We start from the raw sequence: 24,248 nt of genomic DNA, 5'->3' as shown, positions 1-24,248 counted from the left end.
TGACATTTAATGTCATAACCAGACCACTGTAACAACTGTAAACTGTTTTAAGATATATAACAATAAAATTAGCCAAAATTAATTAGCTTAGCAAAATTTGACAGTTCTCGGTTCCATTTTTATTTATTCTGAAAAGCTGTTTCTTAACTTTGAATACTTTACATGGTTTGGACGTTTCTGTTAACATATAATTTTCCCTCCTGAAATTGTACTTTTAAACATTTGCTACAGTTTGCTACATTTCTTGATGGCAGTTCTGATTTTCTTGCAAACATTTGTACACATCACTAAAGATTTTAATGATTAATCCAAGCTGCGTGAATAATTTCTTTATGACTAGCTTCACCTCAGTGAAGAAGCCAGTCCTGGAAAATGCACAGGGGGGAGATTATACACTAAATCTTTCAAAGCAAGAGTTGCACAACACAGAAAGAGGGAGGAACAGACAGCGGTTCTTTTAACCACTTGGCCTCCACGTAAAGCCGACAATTCCGCAATAACAAATCACATTTTGACATTTGGGGATTTTAAGAAATATACCCATTTCCAGCTCAAAATACCAGAGTGGCACACCCTTTTGTTTCAGCTGTGGTTAATTGTCATAGTGAATTAAGACTCTGCTAACGTGGGCTTCTTAGCAGGCTGGAGGTTACAGAGGCCACTCTGGGATGCGGTCACGTGGAGGGAAAAAAGTTGGACTTCGAGATCGAGCCCATCCTGGGGTTTAGTTGTGCCATACAAGCAGAATAAGAGAGTCTCCTGGATTCTCCCCAGCTGAATGCTAAGCTGCAGTGGCTACGCTAAGACGGCACAAGCTTCCCATATAGAAATAAGAGGATAACTTGGCATGTTGTGCACGGCACAAATCTTTGACACAGTATTGCCAGTGTCTGACCCAAAATAGATTTCGCTCCGAGTGTGTTTTTGGGGAACATGTAGAGCAACAAGAATGCAGGATCACTCCAAAGAACACATTCACTTCTTTGCTGGATACAAGGAAACGAGTGATCGCTCAAATCCAATGGCTCTTTTATTTTCAAAAAGCTTCACTTAAGTATTTACAGTTTGTGCAAAAACATTTAAAGGTTTCAAGGACTTTACATTGTAAGTTCAACCTCAAGGCACATACATGGAACAACATCAATATTTCATCATGAGAACAGAAATTTAACTTTGGTTCCTAAGAAAACGTCTCGGTGTGGATGGCTAACGTAACACTGTGTCTTGGATGAGAAGCCAGAAGCCAGGATGGCGACGTATCCCAACATAGCCATTTTACATGCACTGTAAGTTTCCAGCCTACTTCCTCTACACCAAAGAAAATCTCTGCGTGCTGCATCTCAACCGCGTGTGGCGATCGACTGGGAAGAAGAAATATTTGAAAGTCCAAACCTCGGTGTGATAACAAGCTAAATACAGTACATGCAAAAAATTCTTGAATGAACATCACTGGCTAATAGATATTTGCAGCAAAGGTTCTGCCTGCAGGAAGAAACGGGCGACTTTCCACCTTTTCAATTTCACGTGTTCTGTCTGAGGTGACCTCTCAATGATTAAACATAATTATTCCAACGTGAATCAATGAGCTTCTCGGCACCCTGAAACTGTAATAAGACGACATTCGCAGCCGTGTGTAAATTCCATTGGCTATGGCACTGCAGTCTCTTGATCGAAATTAAGAGTAATGTATGCTGCAAAACAACCACCAAAGCCTCTTCCCAGTCTGGCTGAATCATTAGCAGTGCACCGCTTAATTTCTGGCACTATGGATGAACAGTCTCTTCGTTAGCTAGTGTGTGTGTCACGCTTCCTGTTAACGCCGTTATTGTTACTGCAGTCGATCGGAGAAATGTGCTTTCTGTTCTTGCTGCCGTCTCTTTATGTCTCATGTTTTCTACTCCCCTTTCTTCCTCCCACTTAACTCCCTCGCTCTCTCTCCCTCTCGTTAATTATTCATTCCTGCATAAAAGGTAAGGCAAATATCTGTCTCCGTTACACATTCACAGACAGGGGGAGATGCTAAATGTTGCAATGGATTCACCTGGCTTGCTTGATCGTGGGACTAAAATAGGGCTTTATATCTAAAATGAAAGAAAAAAAAATCCCAGTGGTAGCATGTTCAAGTGCTGCGTGGGATTATGGTCAGCTGTTAAAGCATGTAGCGAACAGTACATGGTGAACTGTCGGTTAGGTACCCAGCAGGGGAAAGCCGAGCACAGGTCAGGGCAGCCTGGTGTGTCTCGATGGACAGCATGTATTGGGTTGGCTGATATGTGTATTAGTAGAAAAAGAATTAAACAAAAAGTAGAGATACTTTGATAACCACAGAAGATGTAGAACAACTTGAGATAATTTTTAAAAATGATTTACATACTTGAATAGGAGCTGAGGAGTGAAAGATGGGGTTTGCCGTTTTACAAAGTTCACTTTTTTTTGCTGAGATTAATGAGAAGACTCACATCACTTTCATGTCTGTATAGCTTAATTCAGTGATAAGCTAAAACTGTTATGTTCAACTCACCATTTACCAGCACCAATGCCAACACCACTAATGAGCACATTAGTTCACATTTGTTTTTAATCTGTGCAAAAATATGAAGTCTAAAAACAACATTTTATAGTAAAGTTTTTTAGCATTAGCCTGAGCACACTAGCTATTTTCCAGTTTTCAGACTTGAAGCTCAACTAGGATAATAGGCAGCCAGTGACAGTGTCCCTTATAGTGAGCAGAGTAGTATGATTGTTCCTTTTTCACATGATTGATATTGTGATTATTTTGGTTAAAAATATTCACAAAAAAAAAATACATTTGGATATGATGGCAAAAAAGAAATTAAAAAACCCGACAAATCAATCATCGCTATCAATCATCCTTAGCTTTAAATAAATTATCTAAACCACCTGCATATTAATTGAGAAGTTGGGGAATAATAGGTGGTTTCTTACTAAAGTAAGGAGAAGATTGATGCCATAGACACGAAGTCGTAGTCAAGAGCAGATGAGCTTAGCTTGAAACAGACAGGGCTATGGCTAATCTCGCTATGTCCAATATCTACATTAGATCACATTTGTTCAATCTGTACAAAAATTAGAAGTCTAAAAATGACCTTGTGGTTTTACAGCGTAGAAGACTTCATAGACTTGTTTGCGAGTGCAAACAAGCTGTTTACAAGCTGTTTTCATGTTTTTACTTTCCAAGCTAGGTTAGGCTAGCTGGCTGCTGGTGCTAGCACCTTTTTTTAGCATGCTAACAGTAAAGTGGTGTTAATTAGATGTTTTTAATAGATTTTACTGCACAACTATCATGACCAAAAAAACAGATCTGACAAAAATAATGTTGTGATAGCTATAACATATCTGCTATTGGTCCTTGTTCAAATATTGCTATGCTAGCTAAAACGCTTTTCTGAGAAAACAAATTATATATCTTCGGTTTTTGTTTCTTTTTTTTGTGCAAATGAACAAAGAGCTGCAAAGAGTAAATCTGTGACCTAAACACACAACAACTGTACAGCAAAGAACAATTAGGCTACATGATAATATACAATATTCTGAAATGTTACAAAAAGTTTTTATGATGAAACTCTAGTAGATTTTTTTTCAGCTAAACACTCAGAAAAAAAATGTCATTAAAATCTCTGTCATTAAAAAAAAATTAATGACAGAGATTTTATCTTTGAAAAAGAAATTACCACTTCCATCTAAAAAACAAATGAATTTTCAATACGTAAAAATAATTTTAGGGTGACCTTAAATTACATTTTAAGATGGATGATTTAATTCATTAAAGTATTCAATTAAAGGTTGAACAGATTTTAAGCACTGGAATTGCAAACAGGCCAATTTATCACAAACTGAGCTATTGCTGGAGTCATAGGAAGAGCGCTTACTTTTAATCTCAACGCTTCGCACGAGCCCTTAAAAAAATCTCTGAATTGTAAAAAGTGATCTTAGGTTGTGCCGACTCTGTCGGGTACAGTGCATTTGAACAGCTGAATCTGTGTGCCTCGCAAAGAGTTAAAAACTACCTCTCAGCATGAGCTTCGGGCAGCCATGTGAAAATAAGGCCTACATATTTCTCTCCCTTTTTTGGTTGAGGATTATGGGAAGGGGGGAAAGAAAAGGGAAGCAGCTCTTTAAGCCTGGCCCCTCAAAATAAAATCTTGTCAAATCAAATAAAGCTTCCTTAAGAGGTGCATAATGAAGACCTCACACTGGCACCCTCACATTCGATGCAAAGAGAAGCCACCAACGCTTACAAGCTGAAGGGCAGGGAAAGCGTTTTAACTGAGCCGTGCACAGATCGGAGCGAAGAGTTGGACGCTGACACGGGAAGGCAGACAGAGTGGCAATCATCCTCTCAGAGATGCTGTTGTGAAGTGAGCAGCTGCATTGTTTTGGCTGAGCAAAGCGTGAATGAAAAAGGCCACACTATAAGTGCGGACAAAAGGATAAATAATGAGAAGGTAGATGAAGCGCTCGGTCGCAGCGCAGTGTGCGATGATGGGCGGGGTGCGAGTCCATTGTTGTAATTTCCTAATTTATCACAAAGTCTAATGGACGATGGGACAAGGTTGAGATAAGTGGCTGTATAATTAGTGTTATGTGTGAGCCATATCAAAATTCATCATGCTCTCCACACACACACACACACACACAAATCATCTCATAATGGACCGGAGTGGTGAAAATCCATATCATTTAGCCAGCAAACACAGAAACACTGTTAGTTTTAAATGATTCCACATCATTAAGTAGCCCAATGAGCAAAAATACTCGACACAATGCTGTTCAAGCATGAGTAATGTTGTCTGGGTAATGGGCTCGGGGGAAATGGTGGAGGTAAAGTGATCTCTCTGGCCTGTCTATGTACCACACACACACACACACACACACACACACACACACACACACACACAAAACGCTGAGGAAAACTGCCCCCTTGTGGCCTCACTGGCCAAAACATTTGGGGGGGAAAGAAGCTGAGCGAACGAATGTTTCTTCGAAAGGAAAGGATCAGCAAGAATCAGCACATTCAAGCATGATTTTAGAAACAATAATTTTTCCAGAGCTGTCCAAAACCCACCAATTCTACCTGGAAACAAACAGAACAAAGATGCTTTTAGTGTCAAGGAACTTTCAGCCCAGGCTTTTCAACAACACCGATGATATTCCCAACCTGCATGGCCGTGCACAACCCCCGTCACACGCCACCACCGCCTACCTCTGCTCATTTCCTGCCTTGCTGCCATTAATAAGAACGTGCACTTCAATTCTCACGTTTTCTTTTTTTCCTTTTTAAACACACCGTCACTGAACCAGCGCCATATTTCCTCTAATCAGCAGTGTTTGGATTTCCCCGTCTGCTGTGTTGTTCTGGGGAGGGTGTTTTTATTATTCTTTTGATTTTTTTGCAGGGTTTCAAAGTGTGAAAAGGTCCTATTTTTGCTTCTGTGGTTAGCAAAGGATCCCAGCCCTGCTAAAGCGCCCCCTCCCCCAAAAAACATTTCCAAGGCTGACAGCAAATTTTTTTTTTGTCAGAAGCTACACCCAGGGTGCCGTGATTGTACAAATCCATGTTCATGTACAGTACTGACCGTTAAAACAACTTCCAAAACCCTGCTGGTTATAAAAAAAAAAGAAACACTTGTATCTGTTTTTCTAGGAATAAAAAAGATAGCAGAGAATCCCACATTATTATCCACAGTATAAATTACATCGTAGACAGAACTTGGAAATATATATAATACAGTTATATTTCACTATAATTTTTTATATTTTTCAATGTCTAGACAAACAGTGTGTGTGTGTTTATGCAAGTCTTTTTGCTTTGCTTTGTGTGTGTGTGTGTGTGTGTGTGTGTGTGTGTGTGTGTGTGTGTGTGTGTGTGTGTGTGTGTGTGTGTGTGTGTGTGTATGCTGCTGTACTGAGTGTCTGCAGCATCACGTGTGGCAGAACTCTGTACTGGGCACGTTGCTGCTCTTGCAGTAGGCTATGCTGTTGTTACTGAGGTGACAGTCTCTAAATCCAATGCCCCCGTTGGGAGTGTAGATGGGCTGGATGCGGAAATCTCCCTTGAGCAGCTGCTCATTGTTCAGCGCCACTATCTGGAAACTGGTCTCAGTCATCTCCAGAATGGAGTTATCCTTCTTGGTTCCAGCCTCGCAGTAGTCGTCTTTTCTCCTGCCGCGGTTGTATTTCCACTTGGTCGAAGACGACCGGTTCTTCCTGTGCATGTGCCAGCAGAACAAGCTGAGCAGCGTAACCAGGACGATAAGAACAGCCCCTCCTATGATCCCAGCCATTAGCAGCGTGGAGCTGATGCTGTCCTGAGGAGCCTCCTCTCTGCCCGGAGGCTTGGTGGTCACTGGCGGCTTGGTCCTGGCCTCGGAGCATATAGTATCCTCCCCAGGCCTATAGGAATTAAGGGTGTCCAGGACGTGCACGCAGATCCGATACACAGACCGGGGATCCAGGTTGGTGAGGCTGATGCGCCGCAGGTCCCCGCTCACCGTCCTCTCCTGCATTCCTTCGTTGATTTGGCTTTGGCCCCTTTTGACCCAAGTGACCTTGTAGGCGGTGACAGTAAAGTAGGAAGCCCAGCTCACGTCGATGTTGGTGGAGTTGACCACGTGGAAGGAGATCTGAAGAGGGTCCTCGTAAGGAGGCAGGGGTCCGGCAGGGTTGTTAAGTAAGGGGGGCAGCGTGGGGGAGGGGGAGTCAAAGTAGTAAGGGATGGATGAAGTGATGAGGGTGGAAATCATGGTGGTGACAGGGGTGGTGGTGGGTGGGGGAGGGGGTGTGGAGCGGAGGGTGGGCCAGGGCGGCTGGTCGGGTTGAATGGGGCACTCAATAATATCCAGCGTGAGCTCTCTGATTGTCATGCCACGCACCTTCTCCGGACTCGAGCACGTAAACCCGCGGGCGTTGACAGAGGAAGGCAGCGATTTGAGCCACACCACCACCCATTTTACGGTGCAGTCACAGCGCCACGGGTTGTTTCGCACTATGAGGTGCCTCAGGCTGGACAGGCCATCGAACACACCTTGTGTTAGAGTTTGAAGCTGGTTGCTGGAGATATCCAGTCTTTCCAGCCTGTTTAGACCCGCAAACGCCGCCACGGGGATCTGGTCGATCTGGTTCTCCTGTAGGCTAAGTTTGACCAGCGACTGGCTGGGCAAGAGAGGAGGGGGGAAAGTTAGTGAATTGCGGGCCAGAGCCAACTCACGGAGGGTGGCCAGGTCCTGGAAGGTCCCTGGTGCGATGCCCTCATCTGTCAGCAGGTTCCCGTCCAGCAGGAGGCGCTGTAGACGTGTCACATTCTGGAAGGCCTCCTCTGCAATGACAGCAATGCGGTTCTCATCTAACCGCAGCTCCTTCAGGTCTTCGGGAAGACCAATGGGAACGCTGCTTAAGTGGTTCTTGGTGAGGAAGAGGAGTTTGAGGCTTACCGCCTCCCTGAAGGCCCCTTCTTCCACCCCTACTGTGGAGATGGAGTTATCGTCAAGGTGTAGCTCCTCTAGTTTAGTCAATTGGGCAAGAGCTGCCTTGGAGATTGTTTGGATATTGTTCTCCTGGAGGTGCAGGACCTTGGTGTTTTTGGGCAGATTCACAGGGAATTCGTCCAGCTGGTTGCCGTACAGGTACACAGTTTCTACGGAGACCAGATTGTGAAGTTCCACAGGGAAACCAGCATTGTTGATCTGGTTGTTGTGGAGGTAGAGGACCTTGTAGCCCTCCTGTATCCCCAGAGGCACTGATGTCAGGCTGCGTTCGTTGCAGTACACAAACCCTTTGTCACAACGACACTCTTGCGGACAAGAGGCACCTGGGCTGAATTGCATTTGGAGGCTTAGGATGACAGTCAACCAAAATTGCAAGAACGAAGCCCAATCTTTATTCCAGGGTCCAGCCAGAAACTCCATAGTGGAAAAACAAACAGGGGGGAAAAAAGGCAAACCAACAATTAAAAAAAAAAAAAAACTGGCAGGAGGGAATAAAAAAATGAAAATCAGAGAGGCAAATGACGTATATATCCACCAAAAACCAGACCCATGAAAATATATAAAAAAGTCCAACTAAGATTGTTAAGTAATGATGCAGTTAGCTGGGAAAAGAGCAGGAAACTGTGGGAGTAATCCTGTAAATGCTAGTCCTCAGCCGAAGAGCGATGGTCTCATTAGTGGTGGCCAGGCCTCCGACTGACTCCATCCATGCTGAGACATCAGACCATAGCAGGACTCTTCTCTCGCTGCTCCATGCAGAGCTCAGCCAGGGCCAATTTGAGTGCCACCGCAGGCTCCGCTCGCCTGTCCGTCACACACTGCTGGTCCCAGACCAGGGCAGAGTCCAAGGGGGGTGACATTTGGATCCAGAGACCTGCGGGAAAACAAAGAGAAGCTAGATGAGTATTTTCAGAGGTGGCCTGTTCTCGGAAAAAAAGAAAAGAAAAATACGGGGCCTCCCTTTTCCCTCTGTCTCTTTATTTAAAATACAAACACATACCAACTGACTTCCATTTTGCTCCCACTCTTCCCTTCTTTCCCAAGACAGACAGAGGCACAAAACATTGCACTGTGGAATTATGCACTGACTATGTAAAAAAAAAAAGAGTCTGATAAATATTCTGAACAGCTCCTGCACATCCGGTTTCACAGACATAAAGAAGGCTTTTATCCCGTGCGCTCCATCAAAGGCGGTAATAGAGCACTGCAAGGACACACACTCGTGGATTCACAGGGTTTCTCAGCAACATCACCGCTGCTTAATGGAAAACATGCTAAAAAGAGGCGAGGTTAATAAAGATATGAGCTGTCTGTGTGCCAACATGGACACGGAGGATATTTCCTGGGAAAAGAAAACAATGCCGAACAGAAAACAAGCTGCAACAGCCTCTTTTCTGCTTCCCAGCTGCCTGAGCAGATTCTCGAGCAGAGGTACACGGGTAAACACACAAGTGCTTACAGTAAACACAGCCAATTGTTTTTGCCGGTGGCCCGAGGAAGAGCTCGTTATTACGTGCAAGGCCTGAACCTAACGTGGCCAAACTGGAGATTTTGAGGCTGTGGATGTTTGGAAAACAAAGACGAGGCAATCGAGGAACAGAGGCGCTGCATATCAGCTCCCCTCGCGCCCCGGATGGAGTGACAAGCACAAGCTGTCAAAAGAAATGGGATTGAAAAATAATTTAGCCCCTCCACCTGCAACAAATGATCGATACAGGCTGTTTTTCCACCTCGGAGAGGTTTGCAGTGAAGCACAAGGCCACTGGATTACAGTAGACCACCCCTCCCTAAAATCCATTATTCCAACTTTTATGAGCCATCAAATATTTCCCTGCCCCCCCCCCTCTTTCCTTACCATAGGGAGCTTTCAGCTTAACTGCAGCTCCACCCGAAGTCAGCATTGGATGACACACGACGGTGGGAACGACTGGTTGAATGTTAAGCACTGCAACGGCCGTGACTGTGGATTAAGGAGCCTTGCAGGGTTATGGGGCCCCTCATCATTCAGCGAGCTCAGAGGAATCTGTTCAGTTTAGGGGCCGTGTTAAACAACTAAATCCAGACTTGGTATATCAGACAAGCAGCTATATTTAGTAGAAGGAGGGGGGAAAGAAAGAAGAAGAAATCTATACGCCTTCATGGCTCCGCTTCCTTAAATTCCTCCATTTGTTTGTTGACTAGATGGAAGCCCGCATGGGCTCTTTGTGGCAGGGATGGAGAAACAATCCTCTGACACACATCTGTGATCTACTTTTCTAAATTGAAAGAGCTAAATTTAATCAAATAAGCTTGTGGTGGTGGGGATAAGCAACCACATGAGGTGATAAAATGTGCTGCCACAGCGACAGAATCAACAGCAGAAGGCAGCAGCATCAAGATTACGATAGGTGCATAAATAAAATGTCACCAAGAATCCAGATTCAAAGAAGCACAGTGTCGAGTTTACTTAACACCACCAAAGAAACACAGATCAATGAGCTGCAGTGGCTTGATAAAAAAGGAGAGAAAAAACTACCCCACCAACACTCTGCTTTTTTTCCGGCTTGATTTTCTTTTTAATTTAATTTTCAGCCCAGGGAGCACAGTTTCTCACCACCAGATGAACGCTGTGATATGTGGCCAGGACAATCCGATTAGAACTGGATTTAACCCCAGAAACGCAATTAAAAGTTTAAAAATGGATAAGGTATTTAAGAGGCGATAAGAGGCGGATCAGGTACACTTCAAAGGCTGCCCAGTGAGCGGTGTTCATTTGAATGAATTATTTCAAAGCGGGGAACGGGGGGGGGGGGGGGGTCGAAAACCGTGCAGTGCACAGAGGGTGAAAGCCCCTCTACAAAAAGAAAGAGGAAAAGAAGAAAAAAAAAAACTCAGGTTTTCACTCGAGTGGGAAAAATGTGGAGCTGCGTGTTTTGTTAGCGCCAAAAACTCGATGAAATGTCTCATGAACCGCACAAATATAAACTGAACAACCGTTTTCCTTTGCTTTTTCTCTCTAAAAGTGTCTGGGAACCCGAACGCCTTTCCTTACCATACGTAGTTCTGCTGGATGTGGGTTCGGTTACGCTTTCTGCGCTGGAATAATGAATTTCGAGTGAAAAGTGGTTCGTTTAAACGCAGCCCGGGCCCGATGTAAAGCTGCATTTTAACACACACTTTCATTATTGACCGAAAAGCATCCATCGTACCTTTGCTGAGCCTTTATCCATCGCAAACCCCGCAACCGCAGTCAACTTTTCCCCCGTCTTTACGCCTCCGTCCTTCATGCGGTCCTGCTGCAAACCCGTGCGTAAAGCTCTGTTCGGCGACGTTTGTGCGAGTCGGTTCCTACGAGCAGCTCGAACCCGGCGACTCTACGGAGGAGCATATTTGCCCGCATGGGTTATGTCCCCTTCTGCCTCCCCGTGTGTGTCTCTCGGATGTGGCTGCGAGTCCGTCCGCACTGCCGTCGGTACTTTTTTTTTCTCTCCTGCGTTTTCCCAGCTTCTAAAAGGAGCGCTCCCTCCGCTTCGACTCAACACCGTGAGCGGCGCAAAAGCACCGGAGACAGCGGCAGGGGGCACTTCTCTCGCCTTCCACACTCTGGCCGAACGGTGAGGACGCACTCGCCGAACTGTCCGCCGCCTGATCCGCCACGGGCCATGACGGCCAGCTGCGTCCGTCCTGTGCGCTGTTTTTGGTGGGGAGGTCAGACTTGCCTTTCAGTGCCTGGCGCAGCTCAGACCCGGACTCCCTGCGAGTTGTTTTCTTAGATGGATTCAGCTGATAGTGCGACGTGCCTTCTCCGCTCACCTCTCTCTCTCTCTCCCCCCCCTCTCTCTCTCCTGTCCCTCCTCCCCTCCTCAGAATAAAGAATGCATCTCCTCCAGAGCGGCTCCGTGATGGCTTTAAGCCACAGATCCTCCCCGCTGCCCTCACACTGCAGAAAATAGTTTGTCTCTCAAACACACTCTATCCCCACACACGCTATTTTGCCCGGCCTACCTTAACCCTCGCCACTGATGTCAGATCCGAGCTCCCCAACCACCCACACACACACACACACACACACACACACACACACACACACTTTCATTTTAATCACAAAATTCCGAAATTAGTCCTGAAGTCACATTCCCGCTAAATAAAAGCAAAAGGAAAAAAATCTGCCTTTCCTTCTATATCATCCTGGATTTTAATTTCCAGTGTCAGGCAAATGGGGCTTTCTCTTTAGCTACGGTGCTTCTGTGCTGTTCTGTTGGCCCGCTGTAATGTCTTAGGCTTCTTTAACCCCTGTTCTTTTTGTGAAGTGTTCCTCTAATTAGCTTAAAGCTGGATAATTAAGCCCAAAAGTACGGCTTCATCTTTGCCCGCAGCCACTCTCTTGTACTGCCTCAAAGCTTCCAGACAGGCGCTGACAGCCACGGTAATTTCATCAGACTACATTGCACCCTGGCGTTAATACCGGCTCACCGGCGCACTGCTGCCGTGCCCGCGCACGTCCCCGGCGTGCGCTAACGCTCCTCGTGTATCAGTGCGCCAAACTTTGCCTAATTGCTCACGTGACGTTTAAAGTATATGAAATTCATACGTCACACTCATAAGTACAGTGAGTGTGTTGCAGCCTGGCTAGCTGTTAATGACTAACAGCTTAAAGTGGCTAATGTTAGCAAACAGCTGGCCTGCTGTTGCCACACTCAGGTCCTGTTGTGAGATGAGCTTCTGACGCCATTTTGCTGAAGAGGTCTGATTCAGGGTTGTGACTCATTCTCCTGTGAAAGGCCAACTTTTGTACTGTTTTTATGTTCGGATGAAAGAAATGTCAAAGCTACCAGAGGGAATAACCTTCCACAGACATGAAACGATTCCATGTTTTTCTGCTTCAAATGTGTGACATGTGACTTAGCATAATATGTTTAAAGCTAACTCAGTGTGAAGTGATTGACATGAAAATAAGCCAACTACCATGTCAATCATTATTATTATTAATGATAACTAATAAAGGTATCACAAATAGCAACGATTTAAATGTGTCAGTCAGCTTGTATCACTCCACGTGTTATTGTCGTAAGAAGGCCTGATTTACCTGTGTTTCAAATATATTTTTCAGTTGTGCACCTGAAGCTAGGAAAACATGCAAAGCTGCAAAACGCTCTTTAAATGGTTCGGGTTTGTGGTTAGATGCCAAAAGATAAAGTCAGAAGACGATAATGGACGGCAGAAACGAGGAGAAGCCACTAAATGAATCATGTCAACTCTCGCTTCAAGTCAGCTTTGACAGGACGGGTTAGGCAACTCACAGACGTGTTGGGAGTAACTTTAAGTCAACAGAAGACAAGAAAAGCAGCAACAATAATATTTAAACAGTAGTTTATGTAAGTACAAGATACGAATTTTGTCATGGAATCCGACCTTTCAGCTCATTCTGTAAATCCTTCCAGGAAACAGCAGCAGCACATTTAAAAGCTTTTTTTCTTCCCTAATTCTGACTCTGGGGACAAATGTTTGTGTAATACTGGGAGAGTGCAGGCTATACCGTTTATGTTTTTGTACACATATATGCAGAGATAAGGACGAACCAGCCCCAGCAAAGATGTACAGATAAAAACCAACCAATGGGAAACTTTACAGAGACGGTCACTCAGCAGCAGCATACAGGCAACTGTGATGTACTCGAGTTCCACGGCGTCGTAAAACATAGACAACATAATCGTAGACAGGCTCCAATAATGGTTTTGATCTTAGGAAGCGCAGACAACTCCAATCCTCTTTGTATAACCTCCCAAATAATTTGCTGACTTTATGACTCTGCGCTACTGTTAGCAAACGCCACAATGCTAGGCATTCACAACTGCCAACATGGCTGCAGCTAAACAAAAATATAACTACATGCATATATGTGGTATAATTTTTAGTTGAATTCCATTCAGTTTTATACATAAATCCCAACAACAGTCATCCCAAGGTAAGATAAAGACTCTAACAATCAGACGACCCCCTGTGAGGTAACACTTTCTAGACTGTAGGAAGGAAAAACACCTTTTTAAAAAGAAGAAAATGAGGCGCAGCCATCGACGGTTGGGGATGAGGGCAACGAGACAGGACAAAAGACACACCGAGGAAGGGAGCCAGAGATTTATAATAACTAATGATTACCTGCAGAGTGGTGTCTAAACACAGAGAGAGTGAAACGAGGTGAGTGAAGAAGAAGCAGTCAGTACTTCATGGGAAGCTCCCAGCAGCCTACAGCTATTGCATCGTAACTACGGGAGGACTCAGGGTCACCTGATCCAGCCATAACTATGCGCTTTATCAAAAAGGAAAGTTTGAAGTCTATTATTAAAAGAAGAAGGACCTGAAAGCCAAGGGCTCGGCCTCCCGTTCTGAATGAAATATTCTAAGTAAACCAGCAGTCTGACATTGTTACAATTGTTACTATGTTACCATGTGATGGTAAGATGGGAACACCTGCTTATAACTCTCCTTTTGCCCATGTAAGTATTGAGCCACATATACAAAACCATAATATGTTACATTCCAATTATTTATCTACTGGAATTTATCCTGTAGTGTCAACTCTGTGTTCTCCAACCGTGCAAAGGCAGGCTGACTAGCAGTAGTTTGCTAGTTTCCCCGTCCTCAGTGAACTGCAGTCTAAACAGCAGAGCGCTGAAAGTCGTAAAAGGTTTGACAGCTGATTTGTGCCTGAGATGGTAGGGAAACATGCAAACAGCATTTGTAGGCTATGATGTGTGTCTTTCATGAACGGCAGAGGTTTGCAGTGCGTCGCCTCGGAGGGCTAGCAAACATGTCAGAGGCAAAACCGGTCTGATCCTGCTAGGATGTCATTCTAATTTATATTAGCTTTCACAGGAAAGAAATATAAATTACTAACAAAAGAGGAGGCATTTAAATGTCAGCTTTTGCCTTAGAAATACTAAAAGCTGTCATGATCTGTGTGCTGCGTGAGGCGGAGCCGGGGTCAGGAAGCCGTTCAGGTCAGCAGGTGCGCCTGCCTTTGATCTTTGCCTCCATTTGCCAGAGAGCATTAATGATGGACTTGCAGTGACCCATTTCAACAACGCACATAAGTCATGAACAACCTTTCCAACAAATCGGGCAGCTCCCGCTTAATCACCCCCGTCATATCGTCCAGTCAGGCCTGTCCGGTGAGCACGTGTCGCTCAAGTCTTCTAAAAGCTACAGTCCTTCCACGAGATGATTCGGTTGTTCTCGCGTTTGCCTTTCACGTTTAATTTTGTCCGCCGCGTCCCCGAGACAGATGGGCGGCCGTTGCGAGGCCCAGTCCACAACATTTAATTCCTTCATAAATCAAGCGTCTCCGCACGCCATGAATTATTGATAAAGTGAATTTAGAGGAAACAGCCTATTTTTATTTTCTCCTTGATGGACGTGTTTTGCAGCAGTGTGCTACGTTCACGGTCGCTGCAGCGCGGCGGTATGTCTCGTTCTCTCTCGAGCACACAAATGGGGATGAAATGACAGACATTTAGATGAGCAAAGGAAGGTGGGGGGGGGGGGGGGGGGGGGCTATGGGCAAATACGCTGAAGCCATTATCTGGCTTGTTAATTTGGTTTTGCTCATTGTTGTCAAGCAAAATAACAGAGCAGAGGTCAGATGTAAAATTACCTGCAAAATAAATAAATAAGAGTCGCAGCAGATCAAATTCATCAGGATTCCTTCTGCATGTGTTTGAAACTATATCGGACAAATGCAGGAACATACTGGAAGTGGAAATTCCCCTTCACTTGCCCAGAGACCTTCCCAGGGATTTTAGTTTTTTTGGTGTGGTGTATTTACTCTGCACGCTTGTGTACCTTGATAAAACTGCAGATACACACATGACCCGAGCGCACATCAAAGCCTGCTCTGTCCATCTGCTCCTGTTCAGGGCCCCAAACAGTGTTAAAGGAGGGCAGAGGAAGGAGAAGCGTGGGGGGAAAGTCCACTTAGATATGCAGATATGTTTATCCCACGGTTATGTTAGCTGCAGTCCCCGAGAGACATCATTAGCTTATCACATTTCTCCCTGCATGAATTTACATCTGGACACCGAAAGGCACTTCAAAGGTGGCAACAACATCAGTGTTTAAAAACCTCCGTGCACGTATTGGCAGGATCTCTGAAAAGCACTAACTGTGGGAAACCACAGTAATATTGCGAGCTGTGATGCAATCGGGGGCCCGCCGCTCCAGATTCCAGTGGCTTAAAGAAAAATATGCTGATTAGGTTTAGAGTGGGAGATCAATGCGTTCATTAATTTCTCAGGCAATGTAATTATGTTTGCCCTCGTCGATTATCAATCCACATGCATCTAACAGCACGGCGCGACTCCTAGAAGGGCCGCTTTTTCACAGCCAAGGGAAATAACTTGGCCGACAACACGATGTATATTATATCGCCAAGGAGTGAGCTGAGAGGAGGCAGGGGGCTGTGAACAAACTCTTTAACCCCTCCAGATTTAGTGCTTTTTTTTACCACTTTTAACTTTTTGATCTTTCGATTTTTTAACAGGCACAAACACAAAAAAAATTTTTTTTTAAATTTGTGCCTTGGATTATGTCATTTAGAGCATCCTGACATCTGAAACATGGGTTTCTCTTTGCCAGGAGCAGCCAATCAGAACAAAGGTTGGAAGATTAAAGGAAAGATTAGGAAACCAAAAAAGCTTGTTTTTTAAATAGCAGATGTTGGGGCGCACCAAGGTCTCGTATAAGGTAATGGGACTTCTTCTCATATAAAGCGTTTCTACTTTATCCAGTCAATAATTCACACACACACTCATACAAGTATTTTTTTGTATCAATGACATTCGCACTCATTCATACTAGGATGAACTCATCAGGGCTCAGCATCTTGGCTAAGGATACTTTGGCATGCAGACCGGATCAGCAATTGAACCGCCAACCTTCCGATTAGCCACAGGCACCCATCATAAAAACAAAAGGTGAAAAAAAGAGGATTATTTTTAACTATGAATCATGCAAAGCTACTCTGGTGCAGTCCAAGAATGAAACTATGGAGCTGGAAACGAGCATAATAACAGGCCCTCTTTAAAAGCGGAGGAAAAAGTCAAGCGCACAGCGTCCTGTACGAATCCAGCTCCACTCCATCTGCCTCTATAATGTCATGGGGGCTGTTTCGTGTTGGCATTTAAAATGTAAAAAGATTTATCGGCGAGGAATAAAAGTTGCTTTAATAAAATGAGCAAAATGGTCAGCGGAACTGTCGCGGCTCAATCAGGGTCGTTTCACGAGTAGCACCGAAGGCAGCGCGCTCCAACGTGAGCATGTGAATTATAGGGGAGCCAGAGTGAATGCAGGGTCCTGACTGAATGCTGCCCTGTGCTAATGCCAGGCTGTAAAAACACTGACTTGACAACAAGCAAGCCCCTGTAGTTCTGCTGAGGGAGGGATGGGGGAGAGAGCAGCAGAGGAAGGGGGAGCGGAGGGGGTGTAGGGGGAGAAAAGGGGCAGAGTGGTTTGAAATCAAAGGAGGTCAAAAGAGGACTGGTTCTTGATATGTGGCTGCCATGTCATCGCTGCCCTTCTACGATTTAATACCACTGACGAGTGCCGTGCAGTGTCTAATTGTGAAGATGAGTGGCGGCCTTTTTGCTGACGTGTGCTGCTCGCTGCTGTGAAAAATATCTTAAAAGGTGCCGTCCACCCTGGGAAATCTTTACTTTAGTTTACACAACAGTTCTGTGATATTTATCTCTGCCAGTATGTTGCAGTCAGTGCGTCTCAAAGCACTACAGCAGTGCAATCTGCTCACAGAGTGAAAATACTTTTCTTTATTTCTTCAATCCTCCAAAGCCTTCAAGACCATCCCGATTAAAAATATTCTGTTGAGCAATAAAGACATAAGTAGTTTTCCAATCATTGCTGCTTTTTTGGCCTTGCTATGGCCTTGTTGCTCCAGCACTTTGATAGCTGCTGACATATTTTTGTCTGGAGCAAACAATCAAACTTTAATGGTCCTTAGAAGATTAATCATATTCATATAGCTGACTCGGGCTCATCGGCACAGACTCACTCCAATTGACTGCAACGGGCTGGCAATATGTCTGCAGTTATTTGCAAACTATTACGAAACTGTCTAAGAGTGTCAGCATTGAATCCAAGTCAGACCGTGATTGTTTGGAGACCGGTTGACCTTTTCAATCAGCTCGAGATCAAAAGTCGCCCTAGGGGTGGAGTCAAAGGAGCTTGCAAAGAAAAGCGTCTGGACTCCTTTAAGTTGCTTGAAGACGTTTCACCTCTCATCTGAGAAGCTTCTTCAGTTCTAAGGTCAAATGGTGGGGAGTCCCAGATTTAAACCCAGTGGGAGTTTCCCCCCACAGAGGGACAAAAGGACCCCCTGATGATCCTCTAATCGCCTGAGCCAAGGTGTGAAACTGGGTGTGGGTCCCAATCAGCCAGAGTTGCCAGGGGTGGAGTGTGTCGGACACTCAACTTCCAGGTAAACATTTGTAATTGCCATGAACATATTAAAAGCCAAACTAGGAGAGCTATTCCAGTAATTCCTTAAAAACTGAAACAAAACTAAATTATATTCAATCATTTTTTTGCAGGGCAAAACGTGCCTGAAAGGCGAGTGTTCTGCTAATCTATGCTAACAGGTCAGTTAAGGATTTATGACACGGCTCCCTTAATGGCACTCGTTTGTAAATCAGAACTAGTTGTTGGAAGTTCAGCCAGAGAAACTTTGTATAAGAAGATGACTGCAGCGGTCAAAGGTGATTGCTGTCAGGTTGCTGCTGCCTGAAATTCTGATGCTCCGATCATTAGTTTTTTTTTCACAACCTGTTAAAAATATGAAATAAAAAAAAATTAAAATTAAACTTTATCATCTCAACCCTGTTTATAAAAAAATGCGTCACATTTCCATGTATTCTGAACGATCCCTGTGAAACTACAGATCCACGGTGTGAACAACAGAACAGTAATCACGAGTACGTTAGCTTTGTCACTGTGACGCATGTGAACTTTGCCTTATTAGCATTTCGTGTTTAGGCGGAGCCTCACGGAGCTGCTAGTATTTGCATTTTTAAAGATGACGTCAGGCTCTCATGGAGTAAGGAAGTTACTAAGAATTGAAACTGGCAGGAGAACAGTGCACTGTCATACCAGAGCGTTCAAAACACATTTAAAGCCAAAAACTGTCATTTTAATGTAAAAAAAAAAAGTTTCTTTTTTTCTTCACAAGGGAAATAAAGAAGAACGACTGCAGAATTTTTATTCTGATATTTCATGACTACATATGTTTTATCTTCACGTTTGAACCTTTTCTTAAACACCCCCACAGCTCGTTTGATATTTCTGAGAAGAAATAAAATACCCGGCTGAAAAGCGTAAAGCAGGCCAACTTCATGTAGCTGTTTTTAGCTAAAAGGCTTGAAGTGTGTTCAACTTTACAAATCCTGGAATTTCACTTTATTTGGTGAAAAATGTGCTTCCTCGCAGGATTTCCTTGACACAGCGCAGGCTTGTTAAAAACAGCCAGGATGTTTAGGAGTAAAAGTAAAAAGACCCGCGAGAGAGAAACTTACAAGAGATCAGCAGAGAAAGAACAGTAGAGGAGAAAAATAGACAGATGCCAGGAAGGAGCAGGTCTCGGGGTCACGCGAAAGATGGGCCTGATCCCACCTCCAATCCCTGCAGCTTTTCTTTTGTTTGAAGTCACATCTGGGCTAAATTTCCCCTTCTGCACGGAGCATAGAGGAAGTCTTCTGGGTGGGTGGAAAAGGGTCTCAGGGCCGCTCCTGCCTCCCAGGCTAAACACTTCTAAGTACCGTACATCTATGAGTCACTGAACCAGGCACTGCACAATCCCATAGCCAGACCCTGAATCAGTGCTCATCACTCCATGATGACTGATGCAGGCTGGTCACTCATGTGACACGTTAGCAAACGCCTGTTTTGACTGAAGACAGATGCAATCAGTTCAACAGGTTCAAAAGATCACAACAGTTACCACACCAGAGACAAGGTACAACTCGTGACTTATTTCATCACACGGGTCATGACGGCCTTACTGCCTGCGAGGAGGAAGTCACGTGCACATTATTCTGTACACAAAGGGTTGCAACACTGATGAAACAGTTTGAGCTGCTTCTCTGTGAGGTAATATTTAACTGCATTATGGGAAATGTAGGTTCATTTCATACTAAGGACTGAAAGCCTGCTAGTGATTCAGTTTCAGCCAGACACATGCCCACGTGAGCGGAGAAATAACTTTGTAGAAGTGCAATAAAATTAAAAACAGTTAAGGCCACTCCACTGATTTTATAAGAGAAAACACTTGGGTGGTGTCTTTCAGGGTCGCCTCGGCCTTCGCCCAAAACATACTCTTTGTTTTTTAAAGAAGTGGACATACCAATGATATTATTGGGTTGCATTATGGGAAATGTAGGAATTTTTTTGGCTGACTCATAAAAGTTAGAGAATCTAGACTTTGATATCAGCAACGGTAAATGAGTGCAAAGCCAATGAACAAGTTCATCGAGCTGCCAAAACACAATTACAAGCTTGGTTTACAGTAAAGATGACAAATACTTTATGTCGTGAAACACAAGGACTGCTACGCATCCAATGAGCCCCGCACATATTTCTCTTTTTCATGTTGCACGTGAATAAAATGAAACTTTCAGTGTCTGAAAACGAGGAACTCGGCAATAAAACACTGTTTTGCCAAACTGGATCGGTAGCAACCTAAGAAGATGAGTATGCGCTGCAGCGCTGCACTGCTCTGACCACCAACTTGATTTGATCAGGTCTCAGCAGCTGCTTAAAGGCTCTGCCTGTGCTGAATGACAATCTGTGTTTATCTTTGGCTTTCCCCTCCAACTAATTAACTAAATCCCCGGAACACCAAAACACCACAGTCCCCTGAACCTTTTCCTCTTCTGACAGCTGATTTATTAATGCACCATTTCAAATTAGAGCCAAGTGGAGGACGTCTCGAGACAATTTATGCTCGCACGACCTGAGACACTTATTAATTGCTATATTTTAATTAAAGATAATTACACTACCTAAGCATATAATGGGGGTTTCATTGTAAACCTTCTTTATTTAAATAACCCTGAGTAAAATGAAGAGATAATTGTTGTTGTCGTCCTTATTACGATCATTGCTTCCTTTTTTTTTAATTCAGCAGCTTAAATTATCCAAACAGTCGCGCACGCCAGGCACAGACGCACACGCTAAGGCTGTTCTTCACTTCCTCTTTGCTTATGTGCTCCCACGTCTTCACTTTCAGATTAAACACTCTGCCAATCTCTATTCCTCGTGGAAATGTTTAATTGCCTGGGAAGCGAGGAGACACTTCAGCCTGCGGTACGTCCAAAAAGTAGGCATTGCGGTGGATGTGCGAAAGGCTCCTATTATCCGTTTTAGCCCTCCTCTCGCCCTTTGGGTGTGAAAAATCCCCCGATGCGTGAGGCAGGACTTTGGATAAATCCAGATTACATCAGAAGGCAGGTGAAACGGCTCACAAAACAGTCAGCTAAAAATATAATTACGCTGTCAGACACCACTAAGCTACAGCCGGTAATCCTCTGCCACGCCGATGCCGTTTGCTTGTCTTTTCCCATCAAGTGCCGTAATTTAATATCCTTATCCTGTGTCTTAATATACGTTTCTTTCCTCTGGTTAATTCATCATCATCACATTTTTTTTGTTCCACTTTATTTATTCTTGCAACAATCACACTATTGGACTTGGCGAGCTTCAGTGTAACCTCATGCGTTATGGTATTAAAAAGCCTGGCGAGTGTTCTTTTGCTCTTATTTTGGAGTTGAAATTAAACAACATGAGATGTGCACATGACCGCTTTTTTAAATCTTCTTCTTTGCAGGATCCCAAAGTGCTGCTCACTATGTCCTAAAACACAAACATGAGATTTCAGTAAACGTGGTTTTGCTGAGGCAGTAGCCCCTTAAAACAATCTGCACTTCCATCTGGTCGCTGTGGTTTTTGCCCCTTGGTCTGGTTGCCTCCTCTCCCTGCCTCCCTGCTCTGCTTCCACTAACTGCCGCAGCCTGCCCACCTCACTCTCATGAAACATCCCGAGGGCGTCTCTAGAGGTGAACGCCTACACGAGAATTAGCACTCCTCTCAGGGTGCTTCAGGGACGCCCGGTGATTCAGAGCGTCTCATCGAGCCTCTTCTGGCCTCGCGTCCCGTGAAGAGGGAGAACAAAGAGGCTCAGCGAGAGAGGAAGAGCAGAGCGATCGATTCGAAGGGATCTGTTTTCATCGCTCATCCCTCGCTGAGCAACAGATCACTCCTCCTTTCTCGCTCAGGTGGCACGGGGCCCAACCCCGGTGCTGCCACCCTGCCCAGATTAATTGAAGCATGCTGTTGTAAATGAATCACACATGGCTAATATCTCCCCACTTTACCCTCTCTCCGACACACACACGCCTAGCGTCACCTATCTTCATTGTTTTTCTATTTCGGGAACAGGCGACTTCACCGGTGCCTCTTATTTTCTAAGGAAGTGATTCTCGATGGAGGTGTGAGTGTAAAGGTAACCGAGGTCAGGTGCTCGTTGGGTTGAGTTCACTGTAAAATTCATGACTTTCCCTTTTGGTTTTTCATTTGTCTCTTTCCACATCCCTCTCGCTGCTCTTAACCTGGCACAAAGCAGATTAATTGCGCTGTCCTACAAAAGGTAGAAATAAGCCAGCACACCTGCCCCTGTTGCCACTGTGCATTAAGATGAATACATCACGGATTTGTCTTTATTAGTTATTTATAAGACCCACTGCCCAGAATAACAGCGCTAAAGGAAAGGGACGGAGCGAACAGGCGCCAACGGCCTTTTTTAAGTAATACGAAAGCGTTGACCACAGTGACATCGGCCACAGCGTCCTGCCAGCTGGCTGCGTCGGACTCGTGTCGACACGGTGGATCACGTAAACGTCAGGCGTCATCGAGGCGAGGTGACAGGATTCATTTGTCTGCAGACACGAGTAAGTTTGTTTTTTAAGTTGCTGTCGGCAGTAATACTGTAACGTGTATTATTATCTATCTGTTCATATGTAACAAACATCCTGAGAGTTGTAAACAATAACAGATCAAATTAGGAGCAACATTAAAGGGGCAGAAAAAAGCCTTTTCCCCCAATTCTGTTCTGATTCTTGGGACAATCAATTATATGATATTGTGAGAACGAAGGCTGTATTGGCTGTGGTTTTAATAAGATAATTACATAAAACAGAAAAACACATTTTTATAAAATGTTTACTGAAAACTGAATCTTAGGACTTTAAAACTAAAAAAATAATAATCAGAAAACATGAGTAAAAACAACTCAGTCATGGATCGGCCTCCCCAGAGCCCAGGCCTCAACATGTAGAGCAAAAACGGGCAGTCAACCCATATGGAAGAGAACTAGTAAAAACGTATATGATTTACTCATGAAAGTGGCCACTTTCTCATTACTTTCATACATTGTTTTACTAAGTATCCAAAACATACAAGTTTCATTATATAATTTTTCAATGGATCTTATATCTGTTTTCACTCTTGTATGCTTTTCATACAAGTTTCACACAAAACAGACACAAACTTTATAAGATTTCTATTTATCTTTTCCATATGGGAACGCCCAAAGAAAATTCCAGAATGCATCAAATGCCTCGACTGTAAAGTGCATTTATTTGAGATAGATAATATTTTATAATTGTAAGGTCTCAGTGTGACTGCGATGTACATCCTGTCACCAGTGAAAAGCTGCTCTTGCGAACAGTTTAAAAAAACCACCATTCCCACTTATCAAATTAGATTTCCAGGCTCTGCAGCACAGGAAGTGTTTACTGCCTGTGAGCTAATATTTTATACCGACTCGAGATGTTTGATGGCTAATGAGAGCGCAGTCTTTCACAAAAGCCACAGTGCCCCGTTGGTCCCCTCTTATCGTCACACTCATCACGGCGTATTCACTAACTTGGCAAAGCCCCTGATTGCATGGTTAGAAATTCAAATGGTGGATGTATCGGGTTTGATATGAATATTATGTGGTTTGCCCATGGGGACAATTCCATTTGTAAGATCTGCTGCCTTTCTTTGTTTGAACCCCTTTGGATTTGTCACTTTGCATTAGCCTTAAGAGGTAAAGCTTTTAAATGCTCCCAATAATGGAAAGCATGCTTCGGCGGTGACACCGCTATGATCTATATCAAAGCCATCTGGAAAATAAAACTTGCCCGCTTGCCTTTAAAAGTGCGTTTTGTGCTCAGTAAATACTTATCTTGTGATAAACGGGCAAGTTAACAAAAGTGTAAATGTATTTACAATTTCAAACGATACGAGGATGATGCTAACGAGCTAAATTTGGGCTGCAGTACACTAAACCCTTGTGTGCGCACCAAACAACAGGCCTCTTTTGAATACGCTCCCCTGTGTCCTGTATGAGAGCGTGCCTGTTTTTTATTAAACGCCACCTTGATGGAATGTCATTTGTACACTAAATACTATGTTTCGCTCCCAGCGGCCGCTGCCCGCATGCATTTGTCAGGGCGAGCCACTTGTTCAACACGCCGATGTGATTAATTGTGTGTCTCTGCACAGATTTACACTGATAGCCCCTGCTGTCACAGACCGCGTGCACGGACGTCTCTACAACATCCACAGTGGCCTGGAACGGTTAAACAAATGGCCGCGAGGCAGAGCATGCTCGCTGTGCACCGGTGGGAGTTTGTAGGTGCTTATTCTGCACACTGAACTTCT

At 44.2% G+C, this 24,248-nt stretch overlaps 1 protein-coding gene across 2 annotated transcripts in view; it reads right to left on the bottom strand.

The window, feature by feature from the left end:
- Window positions 1–1,012: 1,012 nt before the first annotated feature.
- Window positions 1,013–24,248, bottom strand: part of flrt2 (fibronectin leucine rich transmembrane protein 2) — a 49,487-nt gene continuing 26,251 nt past the window's right edge. The window contains exons 1-2 of one of the 2 annotated variants that reach the window (XM_086263619.1): window positions 10,694–11,310; window positions 1,013–8,379 (exon numbers count right to left, since the gene is read on the bottom strand). In XM_086263619.1, the coding sequence (XP_086119745.1) occupies window positions 5,943–7,925 (1,983 nt within the window). In that variant the 5' untranslated portion in view covers window positions 7,926–8,379; window positions 10,694–11,310 and the 3' untranslated portion in view covers window positions 1,013–5,942. Of the gene's footprint in view, window positions 8,380–10,693; window positions 11,311–24,248 lie in introns of those variants that run through there. The other variant, XM_086263620.1, reaches the window with a different exon arrangement.

This window comes from Aulonocara sp. 'chitande type north' Nkhata Bay, linkage group LG15, assembly GCF_057382095.1.
Source record: "Aulonocara sp. 'chitande type north' Nkhata Bay isolate Kocher_YH1m ecotype deep benthic linkage group LG15, A_spYH_male_GT1.1, whole genome shotgun sequence".
Lineage (NCBI taxonomy): Eukaryota > Metazoa > Chordata > Actinopteri > Cichliformes > Cichlidae > Aulonocara > Aulonocara sp. 'chitande type north' Nkhata Bay.
Note: the sequence above shows the minus strand (reverse complement) of the source record. Positions and strands in the feature narration are given on the sequence as shown.